The 24415-nt window shown below is 42.6% G+C and overlaps 2 protein-coding genes and 1 long non-coding RNA gene across 3 annotated transcripts in view; 1 reads left to right on the forward strand and 2 right to left on the reverse strand.

Moving 5' to 3' along the window:
* Positions 1-2235, forward strand: part of CCDC152 (coiled-coil domain containing 152) — a 24822-nt gene extending 22587 nt beyond the window's left edge. The window contains exons 8-9 of the mRNA XM_016185794.2: positions 212-295; positions 1416-2235. Coding sequence (XP_016041280.1) covers positions 212-295; positions 1416-1565 — 234 coding nt within the window. The 3' untranslated portion in view covers positions 1566-2235. The remainder of the gene's footprint in view (positions 1-211; positions 296-1415) is intronic.
* On the reverse strand, positions 1678-13570 carry SELENOP (selenoprotein P). Its single transcript, XM_007517619.3, has 5 exons — positions 13388-13570; positions 9307-9519; positions 6316-6528; positions 3907-4024; positions 1678-3080 (listed from the first exon to the last, which is right to left on the reverse strand). Exons 2-5 carry the CDS (start codon positions 9504-9506, stop codon positions 2514-2516), a joined length of 1098 nt encoding a protein of 365 aa, XP_007517681.2. The 5' UTR covers positions 9507-9519; positions 13388-13570; the 3' UTR covers positions 1678-2513.
* Positions 6537-9300, reverse strand: LOC132538569 (uncharacterized). The gene is made up of 3 exons (XR_009549906.1): positions 8919-9300; positions 8026-8558; positions 6537-7363 (listed from the first exon to the last, which is right to left on the reverse strand). It is a non-coding gene; the product is annotated as an uncharacterized LOC132538569 (long non-coding RNA).
* Positions 13571-24415: the final 10845 nt, after the last annotated feature.

The following is a 24415-nucleotide window of genomic DNA, read 5'->3' on the forward strand; positions in this document are numbered from 1 at the left end:
AGGACATCAGTAACAACAACAATAATAGCTACAACAATAAAACAACAAGGGCAACAAAAGGGAATAAATAGCAAAAAAAAAAAAATTTTTTTAATTATACATTATGTGCCGAAGAATATAGTGAATTTTGCATTTGTAGAAAAATATATATATATTTCTAATAGTTTCATAAGAATGCTCTCAATAAACTTTCTTTTTAAACTTGATTTAGTTTGATGCAAAACTAGCAAGAGTTCAAACTAAGCCAAAATCCTATCCAGAATCTACTGTTTCACCACAGAGTATCTACAGAAGGGTATGTGACTTTTTCTTCCATGGATGACTTTTAAAGAATATTAAATTTGGGATCAGCCATAGCTCAGCTGGACAATGTATCTGCTTTGTCATGTGTGCTAGCCGGGCTCAAGTCCTGGAGGAAGTTTCTCCGTTATGGTGTCTTTCCCTCTCCCTCTGTTTCTCCCTCCTTCCCTTCCCTTCCTTCCTTCCTTCCTTCCTTCCTTCCTTCCTTCCTTCCTTCCTTTCTTTCTTCCTTTCTTCCTTCCTTTTCTCTCTTTCTCATCTATCTACCTGCCTACCTATTTATCTCTTTATCTCTTTCTCTGTCTCTAGCTCTCTACCTGAAAAAGTTTGTCTGGAATGATGAAAACCCCCAAACAACTAAAAGCCCTGAAAAATTGATTTTTTTCAATATGTTGCCTATAAAAGTTATCAAATACTGAGGTTGGAGAGCGGTCTCCCCCGGGTAGGATGCATGCCTCGGTCTGTGCTCAGCCCAGGTTCAAACCCTGGAACCATGTGGGATGACACAGCAGTGCCAGGAGCAACTCTGTCGCCGGAGTATCTCTCCCTTTCTCTCTGTATCTTCATTAAAAAGGGGGCGTGGGGGACAGGAGTGATTTTGCATCTGAAAAACATTACCTAATATTACTGACAACATACCTAACATTTTTTTCTTGAAATGTATCACATAGCCAGGAAAACACTTGATTTTGAATAATCTTTAAAAGTCCTTTTCATTTTAAATTAATAAATCTTAACAGTGAATAAAATCATTAGAGAAGTTCAGTGACTCTTTCAACTCTGCAAGGAATGCTATACTGCATCTTCAAGTAAAGTCGACTTACTCTTCTGAAACAGCAGATCTCTTACCGCTTAGTTCTCCCCTGATTTATGCTTTGTAATATATATGGAGAAGGTAGCAAGCTAAAGCCCAAGGTGCTGGAGTGTTTTTGTGTCTTTATGCCAGTTTTATTCCTACAGTAAGTTCTACAGAAATGAAAATACAGACCTTTAAAAATAACTTTTTAATACCTACTTAAGCCACAAGTATAGTTTTTAGTGTTGCTTTTTCTTGTTCCCTAAGCTTAAACTTAGTTCTGAACTGCAATAGTATTTTTTTTTCCTGTTTCACTTAGAAACTCCAACATCTTCAGGAAGAAAAGAATAAGGAGATTCAAGTTCTCCGTGATACCATCCATGACTTAGAGCAGCGCCTCTCCGTTGGCAAAGAGCCTCACCTTCAATCTGCCGGCAGAGATTCTTACCTTAAGCGTAGACGGTTCTAAGTACAGTAGTGAATTCATTACTTACTAATTTGTTTGAAAGCAGCTGGAAAGTTTACTTCTGTTGCCCGCCATAACAATGGTACGTTGCATAAATAAGAGCAATAAAGACAGCTTGAAGCATTTGACTGTTTATTTAAACAAACCCATACTTTGTCTTGCATCCTTGCTTAGTAGTATTAGCCATAAAGAAGTTCTGGTTAGCAGGACTTAGTTTACCTATCTAACCATCATTGACTATGGAGATACTTTCTAAGTGACTCAAGATAGACAGTATCCTTTGATCTGTCCCCTCTTATCTGTCAAGACAACACTCTTGAGTTTTACATCATGTAGTATAGGAAACAAAATATAAAGGTTTAATCCACATGTGATAGTAACAATCAAGATATAAGCCTTAGATATAAGAAGTATAAATGGATATTTTAAATGTAAGCAAAATATTCGTGTTAAGTGCATCTGAGTCTTCGACTGCTTTAAAGGTTGAGTCGGTTAGAAAAGTAAGACTTAAGAGACATAGATAGCCTTGTTTTGAGAAATAAAAAATGGAAAACATGTTTTTGTTCTTCTTCCTCCATTCTAAATTGCTAACTATCCAACAGAAACCCCTAGGTCATAGTTTACGTTTCTGTCCTCATTACTGCAAGTAGAATGCTGGAAAAAGAAAAAGAAAGACATGTCAATCCAATGCTGCAACCACCTTTAAGTTGCCCTTCAGTAAAAGCCACGGTTTGGGCCAACACTTCTTTGACATAAATTTTAAAGTTTGGGAGCCAATAGAGTAGATCTTTCCCTATTTTGCATAGACTCCATTCTTAGCTTTTTCACTAATTTGATAGCTTATAAAAATACCACAAATGCAAATTTGCCTAGGCTGAGCTGGGGAGTACAACTGAATTTAAATATTTAGTGTGAAGGTCATTCTCACATTCCTGCCTTATCGTTTCAGCTTCAGGTGGCACTGGCTGTGGTGGGACTGAGCTGCTGACGAGACTGTCAGGCAGCAGGAGGCAGACGTCACTGTCAGGACTCAATGACGTTCTCTGCTGCCCAGAGCCCCTGTCAGCTACATAAGGAGGGGAGGTTCTCACTGCACTGTCAGGTGGTCACAGACCCTGTCTTTTCAAACACCAGATGTCGGCAGTGTCAGCATCAGTTACTAGGAGCCAACTCTGACTCTTTGGGCAACTTTCAAAGCAACTGATTAATACATCCCTTCCGTCAGAGCCTCTTCTGTGGGAGAGAGAGGTGTAACCTTCCACTTCCTGCCATGTCTCAGTCCTCTGGGTGACCCTCTCCATGTGAGCCCTTGTGCCTGTGGGGGTGACGGTGGCCTAGAGGGGCAAAATGCTCAGGAGCGCCCTGGGCTCCTGGTTGCTGGTTCTCTGAAAGCGGCCCGTTCCCAGCATGCTGGTGCCCAAGCCCGTGATGGTCGTGGTGGTGGTGCTTCGGAGCTATGGTGGTGTTTTCTGAAGTAGCTAGAGAGATATTTTTACAGAAGCCTTCGTTTTCCAGTGTCTGAAACAAATATACAAGCCACTTATCAACAGATTTGTAGCTTTTACAGAAATACACGGAAAAAAAAAAAGATTGATAAAACTAATGATATGAAATTCCAACTAGTTAAGAACTGATTAAATTGACTTTATCTCTCTCTTTATCTTTCAAAGAATCAGAAAAGACTTTGATGTCAGTTTTAACACCTAGATTTGTTATTACCATTTTATTCCTACCCGTAGCTGACTGGAAAATGTAATTATAGAGGCCAGGCGATGGCGCATTTGATTAAGCTGATTAAGCACACAAAGACCTCGGTTCAAGCCCTTGGTCCCCAACTGTAAGGGGAAAGCTTCAAGGGGGTTGAAGCAGGGCTGCAGTTGTCTCTCTGTCTCTTTCCCTATCTCCCCCTCCTCTTTCACTTTCTCTCTGTATCTATCCAATAATAAATAATAAATAAATTTAAATATTTTTTAAAAAGAAAGTATAATTATAAAAGTTACTATTGTGTATTTCCATAACACCAACAGAATACTGATTGACAAATGGGTATTCAGATAACTCTTAAAAGATTCCCTCTTTGGGGCCAGGCGGTGGCACACCAGGTTAAGCACATACATTACAGTGCGCAAGGATCTGGGTTCAAGCCCCTGGTCCCCACCTGCAGGGGGAAAGCTTCATGAGTGGTGAAGCAGGTCTGCAGGAGTCTCTCTGTCTCTCTCATGCACTATTTCCCCTCCCCTCACAATTTCTCTCTGTCTCTATTCAAAATAAATAAATAAATAAAGATTTAAAAAAAAAAAAAAGATTCCCTCTTTTTCCCAGTAAAGGTCATTGAGAAAAATACCGTATGAGAGCAATTTCCACAAGTCTTCTCACAATAAGTGATCTTAATGGCTTCTTCTACATACGGGAAACTTAGGAAAGAGAAGGGCAAACCAATATGATACACAAGACGGCCACATCTAAAAATAAAAAGGCAAATGAAATGTCAGAGTAGCTTCAGCATGATGATCATACCCGAGTCCAGCCTAGGATAAGTTGTATTAGTAACTGTGTGTGACTAGGTTGTATTACTAAGACACTTTTATACCATTAGTAAATTTCCTTGAATGGGGTCTCAAATGAGTGTTCTTGCCCAGTCTAACAGATCAGGTCACAGTAAGATTACAAATCGCTCTAACTAGCACCCAGACTGTGCCGTATATTCACTGTGGCTTAGTCAGATAAACTTCTGTAACCGACTTACAAGTCCTACCAATACCCACACCACTAATTTATCATACATTAGGCTCTGCAAAGCATCTGAGTTTCTCATAACTGCTCAGGCAGCATGGACTGCACAGAACAAGAAATCACAGCATAGCAAAAAGAAAAACATCAAGTCTTGACCCATTCCTCTAAAAACCTATCTGTTGCACTCACAATTCCATCGCAATGAAAGAAACATGATCAGTGAACCAGGAATTCTCAGACACAGAGGGTCTGAAATGTCTTTTTGCTGCCATTTCACCCAGTACATACAACGTCATGTGGTCATAAAGGATCTATCAACACTCTAAACTGACTGAACTGAAATCGTGAAGAGCTAAGAGACCGGGGCCAGGTGGTGGCACTCCGGGTTAAGCGCACACACACACTACAGTGCACAAGGACCCAGGTTCAAGCCCCCATCCCCATCTAGAGGGGGAAGGCTTCAAGAGTTGTGAATCAGGGCTGCAGATGTCTCTCTCTCTCTCTCCCTCTATTATCTCCCCCTCCCCTCTCAATTTTTGTCTGTCTCTATCCAATAATAAATTAATAAAAAGTACTTTTTAAAAAGATCTAAGAGACTGAGACAGAATCTTAGAACTGTTTAGAGGAAGACTAAGTAGGGTGTAACAGACCTAGAAAAGCCCGACTCGCCTTCTCCAAAGAGATAAAAGAGAGGGGCAGCAAATCAGTGTTGGGAACAACAGATGCTGTGAGCAATGAAGTTCTCTCAAATGCAAATGCTTTACTGGTCCGTGGAATCGGACAGACTCATGTAGGTCACGTGTGAACATACTTGGTAGTGCCATAAACTCAGATCAGAAACCTTCAAAGTGTTGGCTAGACCATAGATAAGCAAGTGGTCTACCAAGTCTAAGTATTCATTGGCCAGATTCTTAAACCACAATTCTTCATGTTGTACAAATTAGTCCTTTTTTTTTTTTACTTAAGGATAATGCCAATTTTTCAGGAGGGAAGGGACAGCCAATCTTCAATTCCCAACTGGAATCATGAAATCTTTTTTTTTTTAATTTCTTTATTGGGGGATTAATATTTTACATTCAACAGTAAATGCAATAGTTAAATACAATACATGCATAAAATTTCTCAGTTTTCCACATAACAATACAACCCCCACTAGGTCCTCTGTCACCCTTCTTGGACCTGTACTCTCTCTTCCACCCACCCCAGAGTCTTTTATTTTGGTGCAATACGCCAACTCCAGTTCAGGTTCTACTTGTGTTTTCTTTTCTCTTTTTTTTTTTCTCCACTTTTTTTTTTAATTGGGAAATTAATGTTTTACATTCAACAGTAAGTACAATAGTTTGTACATGCATAACACATGCCAGTTCCGGGCAAGTAAGTCCAGTCTTCCCTGGGCAGACGACCCCACCAACGTGTCCTGGACCCCCAACTCCCCAGAAACCCTGCCCACTAGGGAAAGAGAGAGGCAGGCTGGGAGTATGGATCCACCTGTCAACACCCATGTTCAGCGGGGAAGCCATTACAGAAGCCAGACCTTCCACCTTCTGCATCCCACAATGACCTTGGGTCCATACTCCCAGAGGGATAAAGAATAGGAAAGCTATCAGGGGAGGGGACGGGATACGGAGATCTGGTAGTGGGAATTGCGTGAAGTTGTACCCCTCTTATCTTATGGGTTTTTGTCAGTATTTCCTTTTTATAAATAAAAAATTTTTAAAAAATAAAGAAAGTTACTTCAAAAAATCAATACCAGTGGCCCAGGAGGTGGCACAGTGATTAGAGCTTTGAACTTAAAATTAAGATGAGTTTGATGCTTGGCATTGCATGTACCAGAGTGGTGATCTGATGCTCTTTCTGGCTCATTTGCTCTCTAATTTATCATTTTTTTAATTAAAAAATTAAACAGACTTTGAAAGTGAAAGCATAGGTTGTATTTTAAATTACTATGACATTATAATGGGTTACAGTAAATACAGTACTGTGTCTGTTAGTTGTGTTGGGGGGAAGCATGTCCACATACCTGTCATATATGAGGAAGTCATCTTTGATTCCATGTAAGAGTGTCCAGACATCGGTTTGGTTTTCTTCTTGCTGATAAACAGGAATGTGCTTTGAAACCTGACTCTTCAGGTGTGTGTATTTTAATCGGGAGGGAGATGCTTGGTGATTAACAATAACATAGGAGATTTTGGAATATCCTTCTTTCTCCAGTTTTATTCGCAGGTCTTCCAATCTAAAATATTTAAGAAAAAAATTAAAGAAATCACCTCTTTTATTTTATTAGTGACTTCTGTCTTTCTCCTCACTTTATTTTTTTCTATTTAAAACTTATTTTTTCTCTTACTAATGCCTCATACTTATATTACTAAATGAGGCCAAAACTTCTATTTAAAAATTATTGATAAAAAAATATTGACAGGGTCTGGGCCGTAACACACTAAGTTAAGTGCACATAGTACTAAGCACAGGACCTTTGCAAGGATCCAGGTTTAAGCCTCCAGTTCCCCACTTGCAGGGAGGACACTTTACAAGCAGTGAAGCAGGTCTACAGGTGTCTATCTTTCTCTCCCTCTCTGTCTTGCCTTCCCCTCTCAGTTTCTCTCTGTTCTGTCAAATAAAAATAGAAAGGGAAAAAAAAAAAAAGAGGAAAAACTGGCTGTCAGGAGCAGTGAATTCATAGTGTCAGCACTGAGCCCCAGTGATATGTCTGGAGGCAAAAATAAATAAACAAACATCAAAATTATTGAGTAATTTTGCCCATTTAGATCTTTATTTATTTGCAAAAATATGAGTTCATTTAATCCAAAATCCCATTCAAGCATTGACTTTTAACCCATCTTACAGTTACATAGAATTTTACCTACTAAGTAACTTATACCTGAATACCAGAAAAAAATGGGCCAGAGAGCTAGTGTAGGGCACATCCCTTCCCATGAGTGAGAGAGGCTCAAATTCAAGTCCCAGTGCCACCCAGGAGCACCGCAGAGGCATAGGGGACACAGTACACTATGGCACCTCTCCATTTCTTTCTTCTTTTCTCTCTCCCTTCTTTTCCTCTCTGTATCTCTCTGTATCATCCTCTCTGGCATTATGCTATTCCACTGCAGAATACTGTGCCCCAGGATGGTTCCGTAGCCCCCATGTCCACTTGGTCGATTCCAAATTATATTCCTCCATGAGGATCATTTCTGGAACCATCCGTTCCACCCCGGTTCCATGGCTGCCAGTTCTCAGCAACATCGCCCCGCCAGATATTCGTCGGGATGCGGCATCATCTAAGTTCATTTCCCACGTCTACGCTCGACCGGACCTGCCAATATACGCGAAGATCTTCGCCCACCCTGTCCAACGCTTGACGTCTCCTCACCCAATCTGGTCCCCTACGCCTACACTGAACTTCTCTGTTCCAGACTCTTGGAAACAGAGCTGGCAGTCAGCTGAGGTCAAGAACAAACACCTCATCACAGACCCCTGCGAGCGTCCACCCGGCTTTGACCTAGCACGTTATGACTGGGCCCTCCTCAATCGCTATCGAACAGGCCATGGCCGGTGCGCCGCTATGTTCCATCGCTGGGGAGCCAGAGACGACCCGAACTGCCCCTGCGGCTCCAGACAGACTATGACCCACATAGTCAACGACTGCCACCTCTCCAGATTCAAAGGAGGTCTCGAAACTTGACATCAGGCTCAACCTGACGCTGTTGACTGGCTACGGAAGGGCAAACGCTACAAGAAGAATCATCGGAATAAAAATTTTAAATGGCCCAACAAAGATTTTCACACTTACTTGCTTGCACGTACTTGTTAAGTGACCTGATATTTTTAGCAGCAAGGCTATCATTCACTCTACTCTGGCAAAGTACTCATCTTTGCTTCCTATATTAAAACATACTTCATCGAGAGTGGGTGGGGGAGACAGCATAACAGTGATGCAAACAGGCTCTCCTGCCTGAGGCTCTGAGGTCCCAGGTTCAATCTCCCGCACCACCATAAGCCAGATCTGGGCAGTGTTCTAGTAAAATAATAATAATAATAATGTAAAAAGAGGAGAAAATGTTTACCTCCATTAATTAACCCCTTCACAAAAGTACATTTTAGAGCATCCTCATTCTACTAGCAATATATATTTAGTAGGATACTATCAATGAAAGGAGAACCTAGTTTCATAAGCTCAGGATATATATCCTATTAGCCTCTTTAAAAAAAAGTTCTATGCAAATGTATACTTTTCCCCTTGAAAAATCTGGCTCAATAAATGTATCGCTTTCATTTTTCAATCTTTTTTTTTTTTAATTTTTTCCTCCTCCAGGGTTATTGCTGGGCTCGGTGCCTGCACCATGAATCCACCGCTCCTGGAGGCCATTTTTTCCCCCTTTTGTTGCCCTTGTTGTAGCTTCGTTGTGGTTATTATTATTGCCCTTCGTTGTTGGATAGGACAGAGAGAAATGGAGAGAGGAGGGGAAGACAGAGAGGGGGAGAGAAAGACAGATACCTGCAGACCTGCTTCACCGCCCGTGAAGCGACTCCCCTGCAGGTGGGGAGCCGGGGGCTCGAACCGGGGTCCTTACGCCGGTCCCTGCGCTTTGCGCCACCTGCGCTTAACCCGCTGCGCCACCGCCCGACCCCCCATTTTTCAATCTTGTACATCTATGTGTTAAATTATTTATCCTATTTTTCGCACCAGGGTTATTGCTAGGGATCAGTACTTGCATGATAAACCCACCACTTTTGCCCTCCTTTTTTTTTTCTTTCTTTCTTCCTTTATTATTTAATAGGACGAAGATAAATTAAGAAGAGAGGGGGAGACAGAGAAGGAGAAAGAGAGAGAGATCTGCAGTGCTGCCTCACAGTTTGTGACAATTCCCCTCTAAAGATGGGATCTGGGGCTTGAACCTGGGTCCTTGCGGATGGTAATGTGCAGGCTACCAGGTGCACCGCCGCCTGACCCTTGCACTTACGTATTTAAGAACGCTCCCCTTAAGATATCCTGGCCCACAAAAGGCCCTCTTACCTAGAGGCCTGCAGGATGCACAGCTGTCAGCTAGCTTGAAGGAGAGCTACCACAGTCACCGACCCATTCGAGCTCAGCATAGGATCTTCACCCTTTATGCTCCAAGCTGGAGGTTTCTTACAAATGGAGGTTTGCCCCTGGCTCTCTGTCCCCCCAGGAAGGAGACAGAGAGCCAGGGCAAGTCCCAGGCTCCTCCACATTGCTAGGCTTGTCCTGTCAAAGAGAAAAACCTTTCTGTTATCATCGCAAGTGGCTTCACAGTCATAACCAAGAAATCCTGTAAACCCAATGGGTGTCGTTCTGCTTCCTCTAAGTACCTAGCGCATGGATTCTGTCCCCAAGTGACCAGGCTCACTGTGCCAATCCTTCCCTGCCCTATAAAGAGGACACAATCAGAAGCAGAAAGCTGCCAAAACACCTCTTCACTATCTGGCTAGCAAACTACTCTGGTAAGCATGCTTTGGAGACGTGCCAGAACAGGCAGCCCAATACTTGTCTAGGTGAAAAAGGAATGTCTAGGGAAAAAAAAAAAAAACTGCAAGTGTGGCCTCCACAGTTGATTGACAGTCTGCAAACACAACTGGATTTTCATCCAAGGTACACCAGGTTCAAAACTCTTCTTTCAGTCCTTCTCAATTTAGCTGAGCAAAGGCTAGGTTCAGGATGCTGTGTGGGCATGAAAAGAGATGGCACAGAAAGAGAAGCCAAAGATGAGGGAGACACAATCATCTACCAGCAAGAAGTTGGCTCGTACCGAGCTCTTAGTTCTTCAGGTCACGTCTTTCATACTTGGGATTCTCTTGGGGGTGGTTCCTGCCTACTCCTCTTGTTACATAAAGTCTAGCTCTGAGCTAACATTAAAGGATTTGATTTTGGGGCCAGGTGGTGGGCACCTGGTTAAGCGCTCACATTATAGTGCACGAGGACCCGGGTTCAAGCCCCTGGTCCTGACCTGCAGGGGGAAAATTTCACAAGTGGTGAAGCAGGGCTGCAGGTGTCTCTCTGTCTCTTTCCCTCTCTATCTCTTCCTCCCCTCTCTATTTCTCTCTACGCAATAATAAATAAAAGATCTAAAAAGACAAGGATTCGATTTTTATATCTTCTGATGTGAAATTGTGTACCAAAACATTACTAACACAGTCAAGATAAATATGAATTAAAGAAAATAAACATGAGCCAGGCAGAAATGTCTCAGATTTTCATGTCTGAAATGGTACTGCCCTCTGTCCTTTAAGACTCAATGAAACCTACTTTCAGTTCATCTATTGACTGATGGTCACTATTTCAAACTTTGATATAGCTGCTTCAAAGAGACAGCTCATGCCTTGCCATGCGCGTGGCCCAGCTGCCAGTAGCAGGTTTGGGCTGTGTTGTGTCCTTCCTCCTGACCCCGTCTCTCTCCCTAGAAAATTTGGCCCCGAGTGCTGAAATGGGGCATGCAGTTAGGCTCCTGATTATTAAACAATTTGTTCTGTTTTATATCTTAATGCTTTTCAGCCACCAAGTTGCAGATGCTACCGTGACACCAACCTGACTTCTCTGGGCAGATGACCTCCCCAATGTGTCCTGGAGCTCCATCTCCCCAGAGCCCTGCCCCACTAGGGAAAGACAGAAACAGGCTGGAGGTATTAATCCACCTGCCAGCACCCAAGTCCATCGGAAAAGCAATTACAGAATCCAGAACTCCCACCTTCTGCTCCCCATAATGATCCTGGGTCCATCCTCCCAGAGGGAATAGGGAGCCTTCCAATGGAGGGGGTGGTATACAGAACTCTGGTGGTGGGAACTATACCCCTCTTATCCCACAATCTTGTTAATCATTATTAAATCACTAATAAAATTTTAAAAAGGAGTTCTGATTAGGTGGCACATTCTTGGGTATAAAGAGATTCTTTCGGGCGTTGGCCGGTGGCGCAGCGGGTTGAGCGCATGTGGCGCAAAGCGCAGGGACCAGCGTGAGGATCCCAGTTGGAGGCCCCGGCTCCCCACCTGCAGGGGAGTCACTTCACAGGTGGTGAACCAGGTCTGCAGGTGTCTGTCTTTCTCTCCCCCTCTCTGTCTTCCCCACCTCTCTCCATTTCTCTCTGTCTTATCCAACAATTAACAACATCAACAATGGGAATAATAATAACCACAACGAGACTACAACAACAAGGGCAACAAAAGGGGGAAAAATGGCTTCCAGGAGCAGTGGATTCATGGTGCAGGCACCGAGCCCAGCAATAACTCTGGAGGAAAAAAAAAAGAGAGAGAGAGAGAGAGAGATTCTTTCTAAACATTAAAGCTAAAGTGTTAAATATCAGACCAGCAATATCCCCCAAACTAGGGCTTGCTCTTTCTGCAGATAAGTACAGATAAAACAGGTGAGCCACAGAGGTGGTAGAAAAAGAAAGAATGCTTTCACAAGAGATAATCGGAGAAAGAAGAGAAAAAATCACAAAGGCAATCAAGCTCAATTTATGGTAGGGAGAAACTGGTGAGAATTCCAGAACTAGGAAGCTAATGCACATTCAGATACTGATCTGTGATTTTTTTTTAAAGAGCGACAGAAAGAAATCGGGGGGGGGGGGTAGGGGGAGAGGCACCTACAGACCTGCTTCACCACTTGTGAAGCTTCCGCCTGAAGGTGGGGGTTGGGGGCTTGAACCTGTGCCCTTGCACATGACAGGTGAGGTCATTTTCTTCCTTTTATTTTTTGGTAAAAATAGTAATAACAATACTAATTGAAGCCATTTGCAAAGCATTCTGGATTACACAATCCACACTTCCAAAATTTTCTTCATCGTGATAATCTATAGCCTGTTGAACTTTGATTTCTTAAGAATCTTTTTACATGACAATTTTTTATTCTATTTCTAGTTGTAAGACAGCTACATAAAATAATGAAGAGAATTTTAAAAAAATAGATTTACTGGAAATTGTGCCAGAAGTAATTAGAAAACAGATATTATTTCTCTAAACTCAATACTTCAATCAGAACTAGGATTTGCTAGCAACAGAACAAGCCTACAAGTATTTAAAATCCCCCCAGAAAACTCAGGACGGGCGTGTTCTTGGAGGTGATGCGGTGGGCACTACACTGGACTCTTAAGCTTGAGGTCTGAAATTTAACTCTCGGCAGCCCGTGTACCAGAGTGATGACTGTCTCTCTTTCTCTTTCACTAATAAATAACATATTTAAGATTTAAAAATTCAGGTTAGGCAGAAACTTATCCCATTATCTTCCCATGTTAGGGTCTTTCCTTACTGGATGTATATATATATATATGGTGGCCACTTAAATTGTAAAACTTGGCACTTACTCACAAACCGCCTAACTGCGGCACAGATTTAATTCTTTGGTGGGTGAGCCCTCTGCACAATGAACCCAGCTGGCTCTTCCTTTCCCTTCCTGCTGGTTTTGTCAAATTCCCTGCACACCCCGAGCATGGCCCAACAGCTGTATTTCAGCGTCTGCTGGAAATCCAGGAATGCCCTTCCCTGCACTTCAGTGAGAATCGTTTAAACACTAACCTAGCCGGTGTAGACTGAACCTCTGTAACTGAGGGCTGCTGGCAGAGCAAAAGCCTCTAGGTTTCTCCAGCCTCCCCTGCACTCACTGCCCGCTGCTCAGAAACCTGTGCAGTTGTTCGTAGCACAGCTGTTACCAGCTTATCTCCTTCGCCACACCTGTGCAGGAATCAGGGAGAAAGTAGCCAATGTGCCAAGGAGCCCTGCACCCACCACACCCAACTTTAGAGTCTGGCTCTCTTTTGTCTGATTATTTCTTCTTTCTTTCCATCTCTCTCTCTCTCTCTCCTTCTCATTCCATCTCTCTCTCTCTCTCTTTCTCTCTCTCTCTCTCTCTCTCTCCCTCCTCATTCCATCTCTCTCTCTCTTTCTCTCTCTCTCTCCCTCCTCATTCCATCTCTCTCTTTCTCTCTCTTACTCTCTCTCTCTCTCCCTCCTTCTCATTCCATCTCTCTCTCTCTTTCTCTCTCTCTCTCTCTCCCTCTCATCCCTCTGAAGGAAAGGAAATACTAACAGACTCAAAAGCCAAACATTTACCCAACGCTGAAAGAATCAAGTGGTTTCTACTCACAGGAGCCTGTTCCCGCCTCCTCTGCCCAGCACGCAGCCTGCCAGTGGATATTTATAGTCCCGGTGTTTACCTCCCAAGTCCAAAGTTCAGTGTCCACTCTGCCTGTGACCTTGCAAGCGGAACAAATTCCTGACCTCCTTGAGGGTCCTAACCAGCCTGACAGAAAGCGGGGAGCGCTGCTGTGCAGAGTAGAGGGGAGTTTGGGGGTGGTTTCTGACTTGTTCTCTATTCTTTGACCCACCCGGTGTCAAGGTCTAATGGTACAGTCGGGGGCGGGAAGATGGGTTAAGGACTAGAGGAAGTTTCCAACTCTTTTTTTTCCTGAGCTATGATAGGGAAAAAACATTTGCTGAGCCAGCTAGTTAATCTGCTGCTTGGCAGAAAGATTTTTTTTAAAAAATTGTTTTGTTCCTTTTCTGCTTTGTAGTGGGCCCTTGCTGGCCTAACTCAAGCTGTGTGAAGTTTGCTGGGAAAGTCGCCTGCTGTCCAGAGTCTTTCCTGTCCCCTGTGTTGCTTGTGCTGCTATGTTAAATTTTTAAATTCTGGGGCCTCACCTCCAGTGGTGAAGTAGGGCTGCAGGTGCCTCTATCTCTCTCTCCCTCTCTATCTTGCCCTCCCCTCTCAATTTCTCTCTGTCTCTAGTAATAAATAAATAAATAAATGATTTAGAAGAGAGAGAGAAAGAAAATCCAGAACACCACTCCAGTACATGTAGAACCAAGGATCAAGCCCAAAACCTTAGCACTGTAAGCCCCATTCTCTACTATTCAAGCTATTTTCCGTCACCATGCTTGTGTGTAAAATAAATCACACACACACACACACACACACACACACACACACACACACACTCACACACAACTTTAGGGAGCTGTGTTGGTCTTGTCTCCTTCAGGAAATTGGCAATGTACCATCTTCTTCTTCTAGCGTTTGCCCTTCTTCTGTAGCCAGTCAACAGCATCAGGTTGAGCCTGATGTAAAGTTTGAGACCTCCTTTGAATCTGGAGAGGTGGCAGTCGTTGACTATGTGGGTCATAGTCTGGCTGGAGCCGCAGGGGCAGTTCGGGTCGTCTCTGGCTCCCCAGCGATGGAACATAGCGGCGCACCGGCCATGGCCTGTTCGATAGCGATTGAGGAGGGCCCAGTCATAACGTGCTAGGTCAAAGCCGGGTTGACGCTCGCAGGGGTCTGTGATGAGGTGTTTGTTCTTGACCTCAGCTGACTGCCAGCTCTGTTTCCAAGAGACTGGAACAGAGAAGTTCAGTGTAGGCGTAGGGACCAGATTGGGTGACGAGACGTCAAGCGTTGGACAGGGTGGGCGAAGATCTCCGCGTATATTGGCAGGTCCGGTCGAGCGTAGACGTGGGAAATGAACTTAGATGATGCCGCATCCCGACGAATATCTGGCGGGGCGATGTTGCTGAGAACTGGCAGCCATGGAACCATCACCTCCTTGCTTTACATCTTTCAGTAGTTCAGCAGCTGCCTCCTGCCCTAGAGATTCCCTCCAAGGATGGAGCCAGCCCCAGAGCATTCAGGACTGTGTGTGTGCATGCCAGTGTGTGTCCGGGGCCCTCAGAGGGGCGAGGAGAGCTGTGTGTGTGCATGCCAGTGTGTGTCTGGGCCCTCAGAGGGGGCGAGGAGAAGATGGGGAGTTTTGCTCTTTCAAACTCACAAATGAAGAAATAAGCATTTTAACCAACACTATAGGTCAGCACAGGCCCAGTAGAGATCAACAGACACTATCTCGAATTTTCGAGTTTTCCACTCACGGTCAGAGAACCCAGTAGATCCAGCCTCATCATGGCATAGAAAGGTACTTGTTTCAGCTGTTACAAATGATTCAAATCTCTCAAGCGGTTGTTTCCATGATCACCACACAAGCAAGCCTTAAGAAAAACAAGCTGGAAAAACAAGCTGCTAGAACCTGTCAGGTTGAACATTATCACAGTTATCTCATCTCTTACAATTCCCAACCTGAATAATAAACCTCTCTCTCCTCTCCTCTCCTCTCCTCTTCTCTCCTCTCCTCTCCTCTCCTCTCCTCTCCTCTCCTCTCCTCTCTTCTCTCTTTTACTATCCTCTTCATTCTCTTCTCTTTTCCTCTCATCTCCTCTCTTCTTCTCTCCCCTCTCTCTCTCTCTCTTTCTCTCTCTCTCTCTCTCTCTCTCTCTCTCTCTCTTTCTTGGAGCTGGGGCCGCACACATGTACAATTTCGCCAGACCAATATTTTTCTATCTAGGGAAAGAGGAAGAGACAGTGAGAAAGGTAGAGACATCACCACAGCAGAGCTTCTTCGGGTCCATGGCTCCCTCCCCATGTAGTGCCAGGGCCCTAACTGCAGCCACACCCAGCAACCATGACAAGACACGCATTCAACCTAATGACCTATCTCTCCGACCTTCTCTGCAAATGGTTTCATTCTTCCATAACCTTATCATTTTTCCAGAGTGGGTATGCATACAGCTAAATCGTATTTTTGATGGGTAGCAGATGATTTCCTTGGGAAATGGACTCTAAGAATCTGTGAGTTCATGGCAGACTTAAAAAGAAAGACTATGAACTGTGATTTTTATTATTTATTTATTTATTTATTTATTTTTGCCTCCAGGGTTATTGCTGGGGCTTGGTGCCTGCACTACAAATCCACTGCTCCTGGAGGCCATTTTTCCCATTTTGTTGCCCTTGTTGTCGTGCTGCTTGTAGTTGTTATTGTTATTGTCATGATAGCTGTTGTTGTTGGATAAGATGGAGAGAAATGGAGAGAGGAGGGGAAGACAGGGAGGAGGAAAGAAAGATGGACACCTGAGGCGGAGCTACGAGCAGCAGATCGCTTTCTCTCCTCTCCTCTCCTCTCCTGGATCAACTAGGAATACCAAAGGAGACCACCCAGGACCGAAACAAGACAGGACTAGAATGACCACAGGAACCCAGTAAATCACCCGTGAGTACAAACACGCCTGGCTGGTGACAGAGAGGAGAGAGGGGCCTAAGGAGAGATTAAGTGACTGCTAACAGTTCAGCAGTTTGTCAGTGGAGACACCACCTCCAGTCTGCTCCACCAACAAGGGGACAGCCTAAGGGAGGAGGGGACTCCCCAGAGACTCACCAAGTGCAACTCTGAGTCTCCATTGCTACTACCCTCAGAATCTGGAGCAGCAACAGGGAGGGACACCAGGGGACAGAGATCTAACCAGGAAACTCAGGAGAAGACCTATACCTCGGTGGCATAGCTGAGGGGCTGTGAAAGTCTCTTTGCATAACCACTGGATTATCTCTGCCACACCCTGCTTTATCTCTTGGTCAGGAGTCAGTGATTAAGCTGAAGCCTATTGATAGATTAAAAGCCCTCAGGCTCCCATAGCCTACAGGGAAGAAAAAAAAAAAAAGAGGCTTTTAAACCACTGAGCTCCAACTCAGGGATTGAAATAACTGTTAACTTCCACCACTGTGAACCCTTTAATTAACTTACTTAGACACAAGTCAAGCCAGGCAATAGTGATCAATAATTTGAAAAGTACTGATAAAGGGAACTTATAACATAATATATAAAATGGCTAAAACAACAAGAAAAAATATTGGAGACTCGAACCAAGACAAGAGTCCAGCTAAAAGTTCTCCAGAGGGTAAAGCACAAAATAATGAGTTCAACATCCAAACATTAGCTAAGGAAACAATAACAGGAGTGAGTAAAGAATTTGAAAAAATTGTCATCAGAAATGCAGGAACAACAAATGAGAATATGGAAGAAAATACTAATTATTTCATGGTTATTAGAGAGCTGAAAGCTGAAATCGCTGACCTAAGAATGCAACGAGCTGAACAAGCTAAAACAGTATCAGAGCAGGGCAACAAAATAGATGAACTCCAGAAAACAGTAGAGGGCAGAGAGAATAGAATCTATGAGGCTGAAGACAGAATTAGCAAGATTGAGGATGAATTAGAGACAACTAAAAAAGAAGTAAGAGATCTCAAAAAGAAATTAAGAGATGCTGAAAACAACAGAGTCCTATGGGATGACTTCAAAAGAAACAATATACGCATTATTGGCATACCAGAGGAAGAAAGAGAAGGAGAGGAAGAAAGCATTTTCTAGGTCATAGTAGCTGAAAACTTCTCTAGTCTAGACAACATCAAAGACATAAAGATTCAAGAAGCCCAGAGGGTCCCAAACAGAATTAACCCAGACCTAAAGACACCAAGACATGTCATACTTAGAATGGAAAGGAATAAGGATAAAGAAAGGATCCTGAAGGCTGCAAGAGAAAAACAAAGAGTCACCTACAAAGGAAAACCCATAAGATTATCAGCAGACTTCTCCATACAAACACTACAGGCCAGAAGACAATGGCAAGATATCTATCGAGTGCTCAATGAGAAACACTTTCAGCCAAGAATACTATATCCTGTTAGACTGTCATTCAGACTAGATGGACTGTCATTCATCAAAACCTTCTCAGACAAGCAACAGTTGAAGGAATCAACCATCACCAAGCCTGCCCTGAAAGAAGTTCTGAAAGGTCTCCTATAAACAACCAGACCACCACAAATAGAACATATATCAAAACACTCTAGAACTCTACAAGAATGGCGTTAAAATATCTTCAATCTTTGATATCAATAAATGTCAATGGCCTGAATTCACCTATTAAAAGACATAGAGTAGGAAGATGGATCAGAAAACACAACCTAACAATATGTTGTCTACAGGAAACCCACCTAACTCAACAAGACAAACACAGACTTAAAGTGAAAGGATGGAAAACTATCATACAAGCCAATGGCCCACAAAAAAGGGCAGGAACAGCTATTCTCATATCTGACATGAGAGACTTTAAAATAGATAAGATTAAAAAAGATAGGAATGGACACTACTTAATGCTCAGAGGATCAGTCAATCAAGAGGACTTAACAATTATTAATATCTATGCACCCAATGAGAAGCCATCTAAATACATCAAACTTCTACTGAAAGAGCTATAGCAATATATTAACAGCAACACAGTCATAGTAGGGGACTTCAACACCCCACTATCTCAACTTGACAGATCATCCAGGAAGAAAATCAGTAAAGACATAAGGGAGCTAAATGAAGAGATAGATAAACTAGAACTATTGGACATTTTCAGAGTCATTCATCCCAAGAAACTGGAATACACATTTTACTCAAATCCACATGGATCATTCTCAAGGATAGACCATATGTTAGGCCACAAAGACAGCATCAGCCAACTCAAGAGCACTGAAATCATCCCAAGCATCTTCTCAGACCACAGTGGAATTAAACTAACACTTAACAATCAACAAAAGATTAGTAACAGTCCCAAAATGTGGAAGCTCAACAGTACACTTCTTAACAACTTCTGGGTCAAAGAGGAAATCAAGGAAGAAATCAAAATGTTTCGAGAGTTCAATGAAAATGAAGACACAAGCTATCAAAATATTTGGGACACAGCTAAAGCAGTCCTAAGAGGGAAGTTCATAGCTATACAAGCACACATTAGGAAACAAGAAAAGGCACAAATAAACAGCCTGATTGCACATCTTAAAGACCTAGAAGAAGAACAACAAAGGAATCCTAAAGCAACCAGAAGGACAGAAATCACGAAAGTTAGGGCAGAAATAAATAACATTGAGAATAGGAAAACCATACAAAAGATCAATGAAAGTAAATGTTGGTTCTTCGAAAGAGTAAACAAAATCGACAAACCTTTAGCCAGACTCACAAAACAAAAAAGGGAGAAGACCCAAATAAATCGGATAGTAAATGAAAGAGGAGATATCACAACAGACACCACAGAAATTCAACATATCATGCGAGGCTTTTATGAACAACTATATGCCACCAAGCTAGAGAACCTGGAAGAAATGAATGATTTCCTAGATACCTACTAACTTCCAAAACTAAGTAAAGAGGAAGTGGATAACATGAACAGGCCCATCACAGCTAATGAAATTGAAACAGTTATCAAAAATCTTCCCAAAAATAAAAGTCCTGGACCAGATAGTTTTACAAATGAATTCTACAAAACTTTCAAAGAAGAACAAATACCTCTACTTTTAAAAGTCTTCCAGAAGATTGAAGACACTGGAATACTCCCTGCCAGCTTCTATGAAGCCTACATCACCCTGATACCAAAAGCAGACAGGGACACAACCAAAAAAGAAAACTACAGACCAATATCTCTGATGAACATAGATGCAAAAATATTGAACAAAATTCTAGCCAATCAGATACAGCAGTGTATCAAAAAGATTGTTCATCATGACCAAGTGGGGTTTATCCCAGGCATGCAAGGTTGGTTTAATATACGTAAATCAATCAATGTGATCCACCACATCAACAAAAGCAACATCAAAAACCACATGGTCATATCAATAGATGCAGAGAAAGCCTTTGACAAAATGCAACATCCCTTTATGATCAAAACACTACAAAAAATGGGAATAGATGGAAAATTCCTGAAGATAGTGGAGTCTATATATAGCAAACCTACAGCCAACATCATACTCAATGGTGAAAAACTGGAAGCATTTCCACTCAGATCAGGTACTAGACAGGGCTGCCCACTATCACCATTACTATTCAACATAGTGTTGGAAGTTCTTGCCATAGCAATCAGGCAGGAGCAAGGAATTAAAGGCATACATATTGGAAGAGAAGAAGTCAAACTCTCCTTATTTGCAGATGACATGATAGTATACATAGAAAAACCTAAGGAATCCAGCAAGAAGCTTTTGGAAATCATCAGGCAATACAGTAATGTGTCAGGCTATAAAATTAACATTCAAAAGTCAGTGGCATTCCTCTATGCAAACACTAAGTTAGAAGAAATTGAAATCCAGAAATCAGTTCCTTTTTCTATAGCAACAAAAACAATAAAATATCTAGGAGTAAACCTAACCAAAGAAGTGAAAGACTTGTATACTGAAAATTATGAGTCCCTACTCAAAGAAATTGAAAAAGACACAAAGAAGTGGAAAGATATTCCATGTTCATGGGTTGGAAGAATTAATATCATCAAAATGAATATATTACCCAGAGCCATCTACAAATTTAATGCTATCCCCATCAAGATTCCAAGCACATTTTTAGGAGAATAGAAAAAATGCTACAAATGTTTATCTGGAACCAGAAAAGACCTAGAATTGCCAAAACAATCTTGAGAAAAAAGAACAGAACTGGAGGCATCACACTCCCAGATCTCAAACTGTATTATAGGGCCATTGTCATCAAAACTGCTTGGTACTGGAACATGAACAGACACACTGACCAGTGGAATAGAATTGAGAGCCCAGAAATGAGGCCCCACACGTATGGACATCTAATCTTTGACAAAGGGGCCCAGACTATTACATGGGGAAAGCAGAGTCTCTTCAACAAATGGTGTTGGAAACAATGGGTTGAAACATGCAGAAGAATGAAAGTGAATCACTGTATTTCACCGAATACAAAAGTAAATTCCAAGTGGATCAAGGACTTGGATGTTAGACCAGAAACTATCAGATACTTAGAGGAAAATATTGGCAGAACTCTTTTCTGCATAAATTTTAAAGATATTTTCAATGAAACAAATCCAATTACAAAGAAGACTAAGGCAAGTATAAACCTATGGGACTACATCAAATTAAAAAGCTTCTTCACAGCAAAAGAAACCACTACCCAAACCAAGAGACCCCTCACAGAATGGGAGAAGATCTTTTACATGCCATACATCAGATAAGAGTTTAATAACTAACATATATAAAGAGCTTGCCAGACTCAACAAGACAACAAATAACCCCATCCAAAAATGGGGGGAGGACTTGGACAGAATATTCACCACAGAAGAGATCCAAAAGGCCGAGAAACACATGAAAAAATGCTCCAAGTCTCTGATTGTCAGAGAAATGCAAATCAAGACAACAAGGAGATATCACTTCACTCCTGTGAGAATGTCATACATCAGAAAAGGTAACAGCAGCAAATGCTGGAGAGGGTGTGGGGTCAAAGGAACCCTCCTGCACTGCTGGTGGGAATGTCAATTGGTCCAACCTCTGTGGAGAACAGTCTGGAGAACTCTCAGAAGGCTAGCAATGGACCTACCCTATGACCCTGCAATCCCTCTCCTGGGGATATATCCTGAGGAACCCAGCACATCCATCCAAAAAGATCTGTGTACACATATGTTCTTGGCAGCACAATTTGTAATAGCCAAAACCTGGAAGCAACCCAGGTGTCCAACAACAGATGAGTGGCTGAGCAAGTTGTGGTATATATACACAATGGAATACTACTCAGCTGTAAAAAATGGTGAATTCACCGTTTTCAGCTGATCTTGGATGGACCTTGAAAAAATCATGTTGAGTGAAATAAGTCAGAAACAGAAGGATGAATATGGGATGATCTCACTCTCAGGCAGAAGTTGAAAAACAAGATCAGAAAAGAAAACACAAGTAGAACCTGAAATGGAATTGGCATATCGCACCCAAGTAAAAGACTCTGGGGTGGGTGGGTGGGTGGGGAGAATACAGGTCCATGAAGGATGATAAATGACATAGTGGGGGTTGTATTGTTAAATGGGAAACTGGGGAATGTTATGCATGTACAAACTATTGTATTTACTGTTGAATGTAAAACATTAATTCCCCAATAAATTTAATAAATAAATAAATAAAAAGAAAGATAGACACCTGCGGACCTGATTAACCGCTTGTGAAGCGACCCCCCTGCAGGTGGGGTGCTGGGGGCTCGAACCCGGATCCTTACACTGGCCCTTGAGCTTTGCGCCATGGGCGCTTAACCAGCTGCGCTACCGCCTTGCCCTCTGAACTGTGATTTTTTTTTTTAATCTATTAGTGCAAGCCGGTGATGATACAGCATTGACTGTTAACATTTATAAACACAGACACATTAAAATACAGGAAGACAAAAGCGTCTCATTATTCAGTGAAGGGTCTATGAAACCACCTCAGCTCAATTGTTCTGTGATGTTCTACATGCCAAGGGGAAGGGCCAGGCAGTGGCATACCTGGTTAAGTGCTCACATTACTGGCCAAGGGGAAATTGGGACTTTCCAATATTTTGGGAAACAGTGTCTTTTGCCATGAATCCTTCTTCCTTTCATCACCTACAAGAAGTCACCATGGGCCTTGTTCTATGCACTGAGCCAAATCTAATAGCATGTTAACAGGTCATCCCTCAGAGAGAGTGGTTCTCCAGCTAAGTGTCCACCACCCCCACATCATCAGCAGTGCCAAGCCTGGAAAATCATGGCACAAGGTCAGCACTCAGGACCTACCCAGAAAAGTACCTGAGCCATTTTGAGCAACCGCCTCCCTAGGAAAGCTGCTACCCCTCCCCTCTGACCTTTCCTCTGATGCCCTGTAAGATAACAAAGGCAAAGTTAATGTTTGAAAGCATTGTGATTCAGTGGAAAACATCTTTCCACTTGGCTTTGGGGCTCTGATAGTGACGTCACCACAAGGTTATAACATTTATTTATTTATTTAGGATACAGAAAGAAATCCAGAGGGCAGGAGAGAGGGGGAGGGAGAGGGAGAGAGACCAGCAGGACTGCTTCACCAATTGCAAAGCTTCACTCTTGCAAGTGGAAACCAGGGACTTGAACCCAGGTCCCTGTGCACTACAATGTACACACGCTGCTACGAGTGCCACTGCTTGGTCCCAAGCACAAGTTCTTAATGGTTAAGTGTCACCACACTTAACTGCAAAATATATACCTGAAAGCAGAAGTGCACTAGAGTTTGCAGTGAGTACCCCCCTAACACTTCCTCTCCACTATTCCAAGCTTTGGGTCCATGATTCCTCAACAATTTGTTTGGCTTTGTATGTTAACTCTCTTTTCAGTCACCAGGTTCCAGATGCCATCAGGATGCCGGCCAGGCTTCCCTGGACTGACGACCCCACCAATGTGTCCTGGAGCTCAGCTTCCCCAGAGACCCACCCTACTAGGGAAAGAGAGAGGCAGACTGGGAGTATGGACCGACCAGTCAACGCCCATGTTCAGTGGGGAAGCAATTACAGAAGCCAGACCTTCTACCTTCTGCAACCCACAATGACCCTGGGTCCATGCTCCCAGAGGGATAGAGAATGGGAAAACTATCAGGGGAGGGGGTGGGATATGGATATTGAGTGGTGGGAATTGTGTGGAATTGTACCCCTCCTACCCTATGGTTTTGTTAATTAATCCTTTCTTAAATAAAAAAATAAAAAAACAAGTCAGGCCTTAGGTATATTCAGAGATTACAGTTTTTTGACTCTCTGATGCCGAACCATCTGACCCAGACATCAAGCTCCCACTCCTCGGCCCGAAAGGTCCTTGGAGGCATCTGAACCCATAGCTCACACCAGGACCTGAACCTTCCTGTTGCATCTGAAGGTGTTCCAACTTCAACTTTGGATTTGCCACAAACCGTGTGTTCAGGTTTTACTTAGACCTGGCCTCTCCAAATACAATGAGCCTGGTTATAATCACAGACTCAGCTTTTGCCTGCTGGACTAGCTTTCCAGTTCTTGGAAACAATTGCCCATTGATGTCATAATTTCAGTCTCATGACCCTTGAGGTATATAGCTAGGCTCAGTGTCATTCATCATATCAACAAAAAGAAAGATAAAAATCTTATGGTCGTATCAACTGATGTTATAAAAGCATTCCACAAGATCCAACACTCATTTGTGATAAAGGCCCTTCAGAAACTGGGCACAGGACAATTCCTCAACATAATGAAGACCATTTATGACAAACGCACAGCTAACATTCTCAATGGGGAAAAACTGAAAGCTTTCCCTCTAAAATCGGGAACCAGGCAAGGGCGTCCGTTATCTTCACTGTTATTCAACATAGTTCTTGAGGTCCTTGCCAATGAAATCAGACAAAAAGGAGATATCAAAGGCATACAGATGGGAAAAGAAGAAATTAAACTATTTGCTGATGACACATTATACCTAGAGAATCCCCAAGAAAAAGCTACTGGAAATAATACATTCAGTAAAGTAGCAGGATATAAAGTCAATACACATAAAT

Source organism: Erinaceus europaeus, chromosome 5 (assembly GCF_950295315.1).
Source record: "Erinaceus europaeus chromosome 5, mEriEur2.1, whole genome shotgun sequence".
Taxonomy (NCBI): Eukaryota; Metazoa; Chordata; class Mammalia; order Eulipotyphla; family Erinaceidae; genus Erinaceus; species Erinaceus europaeus.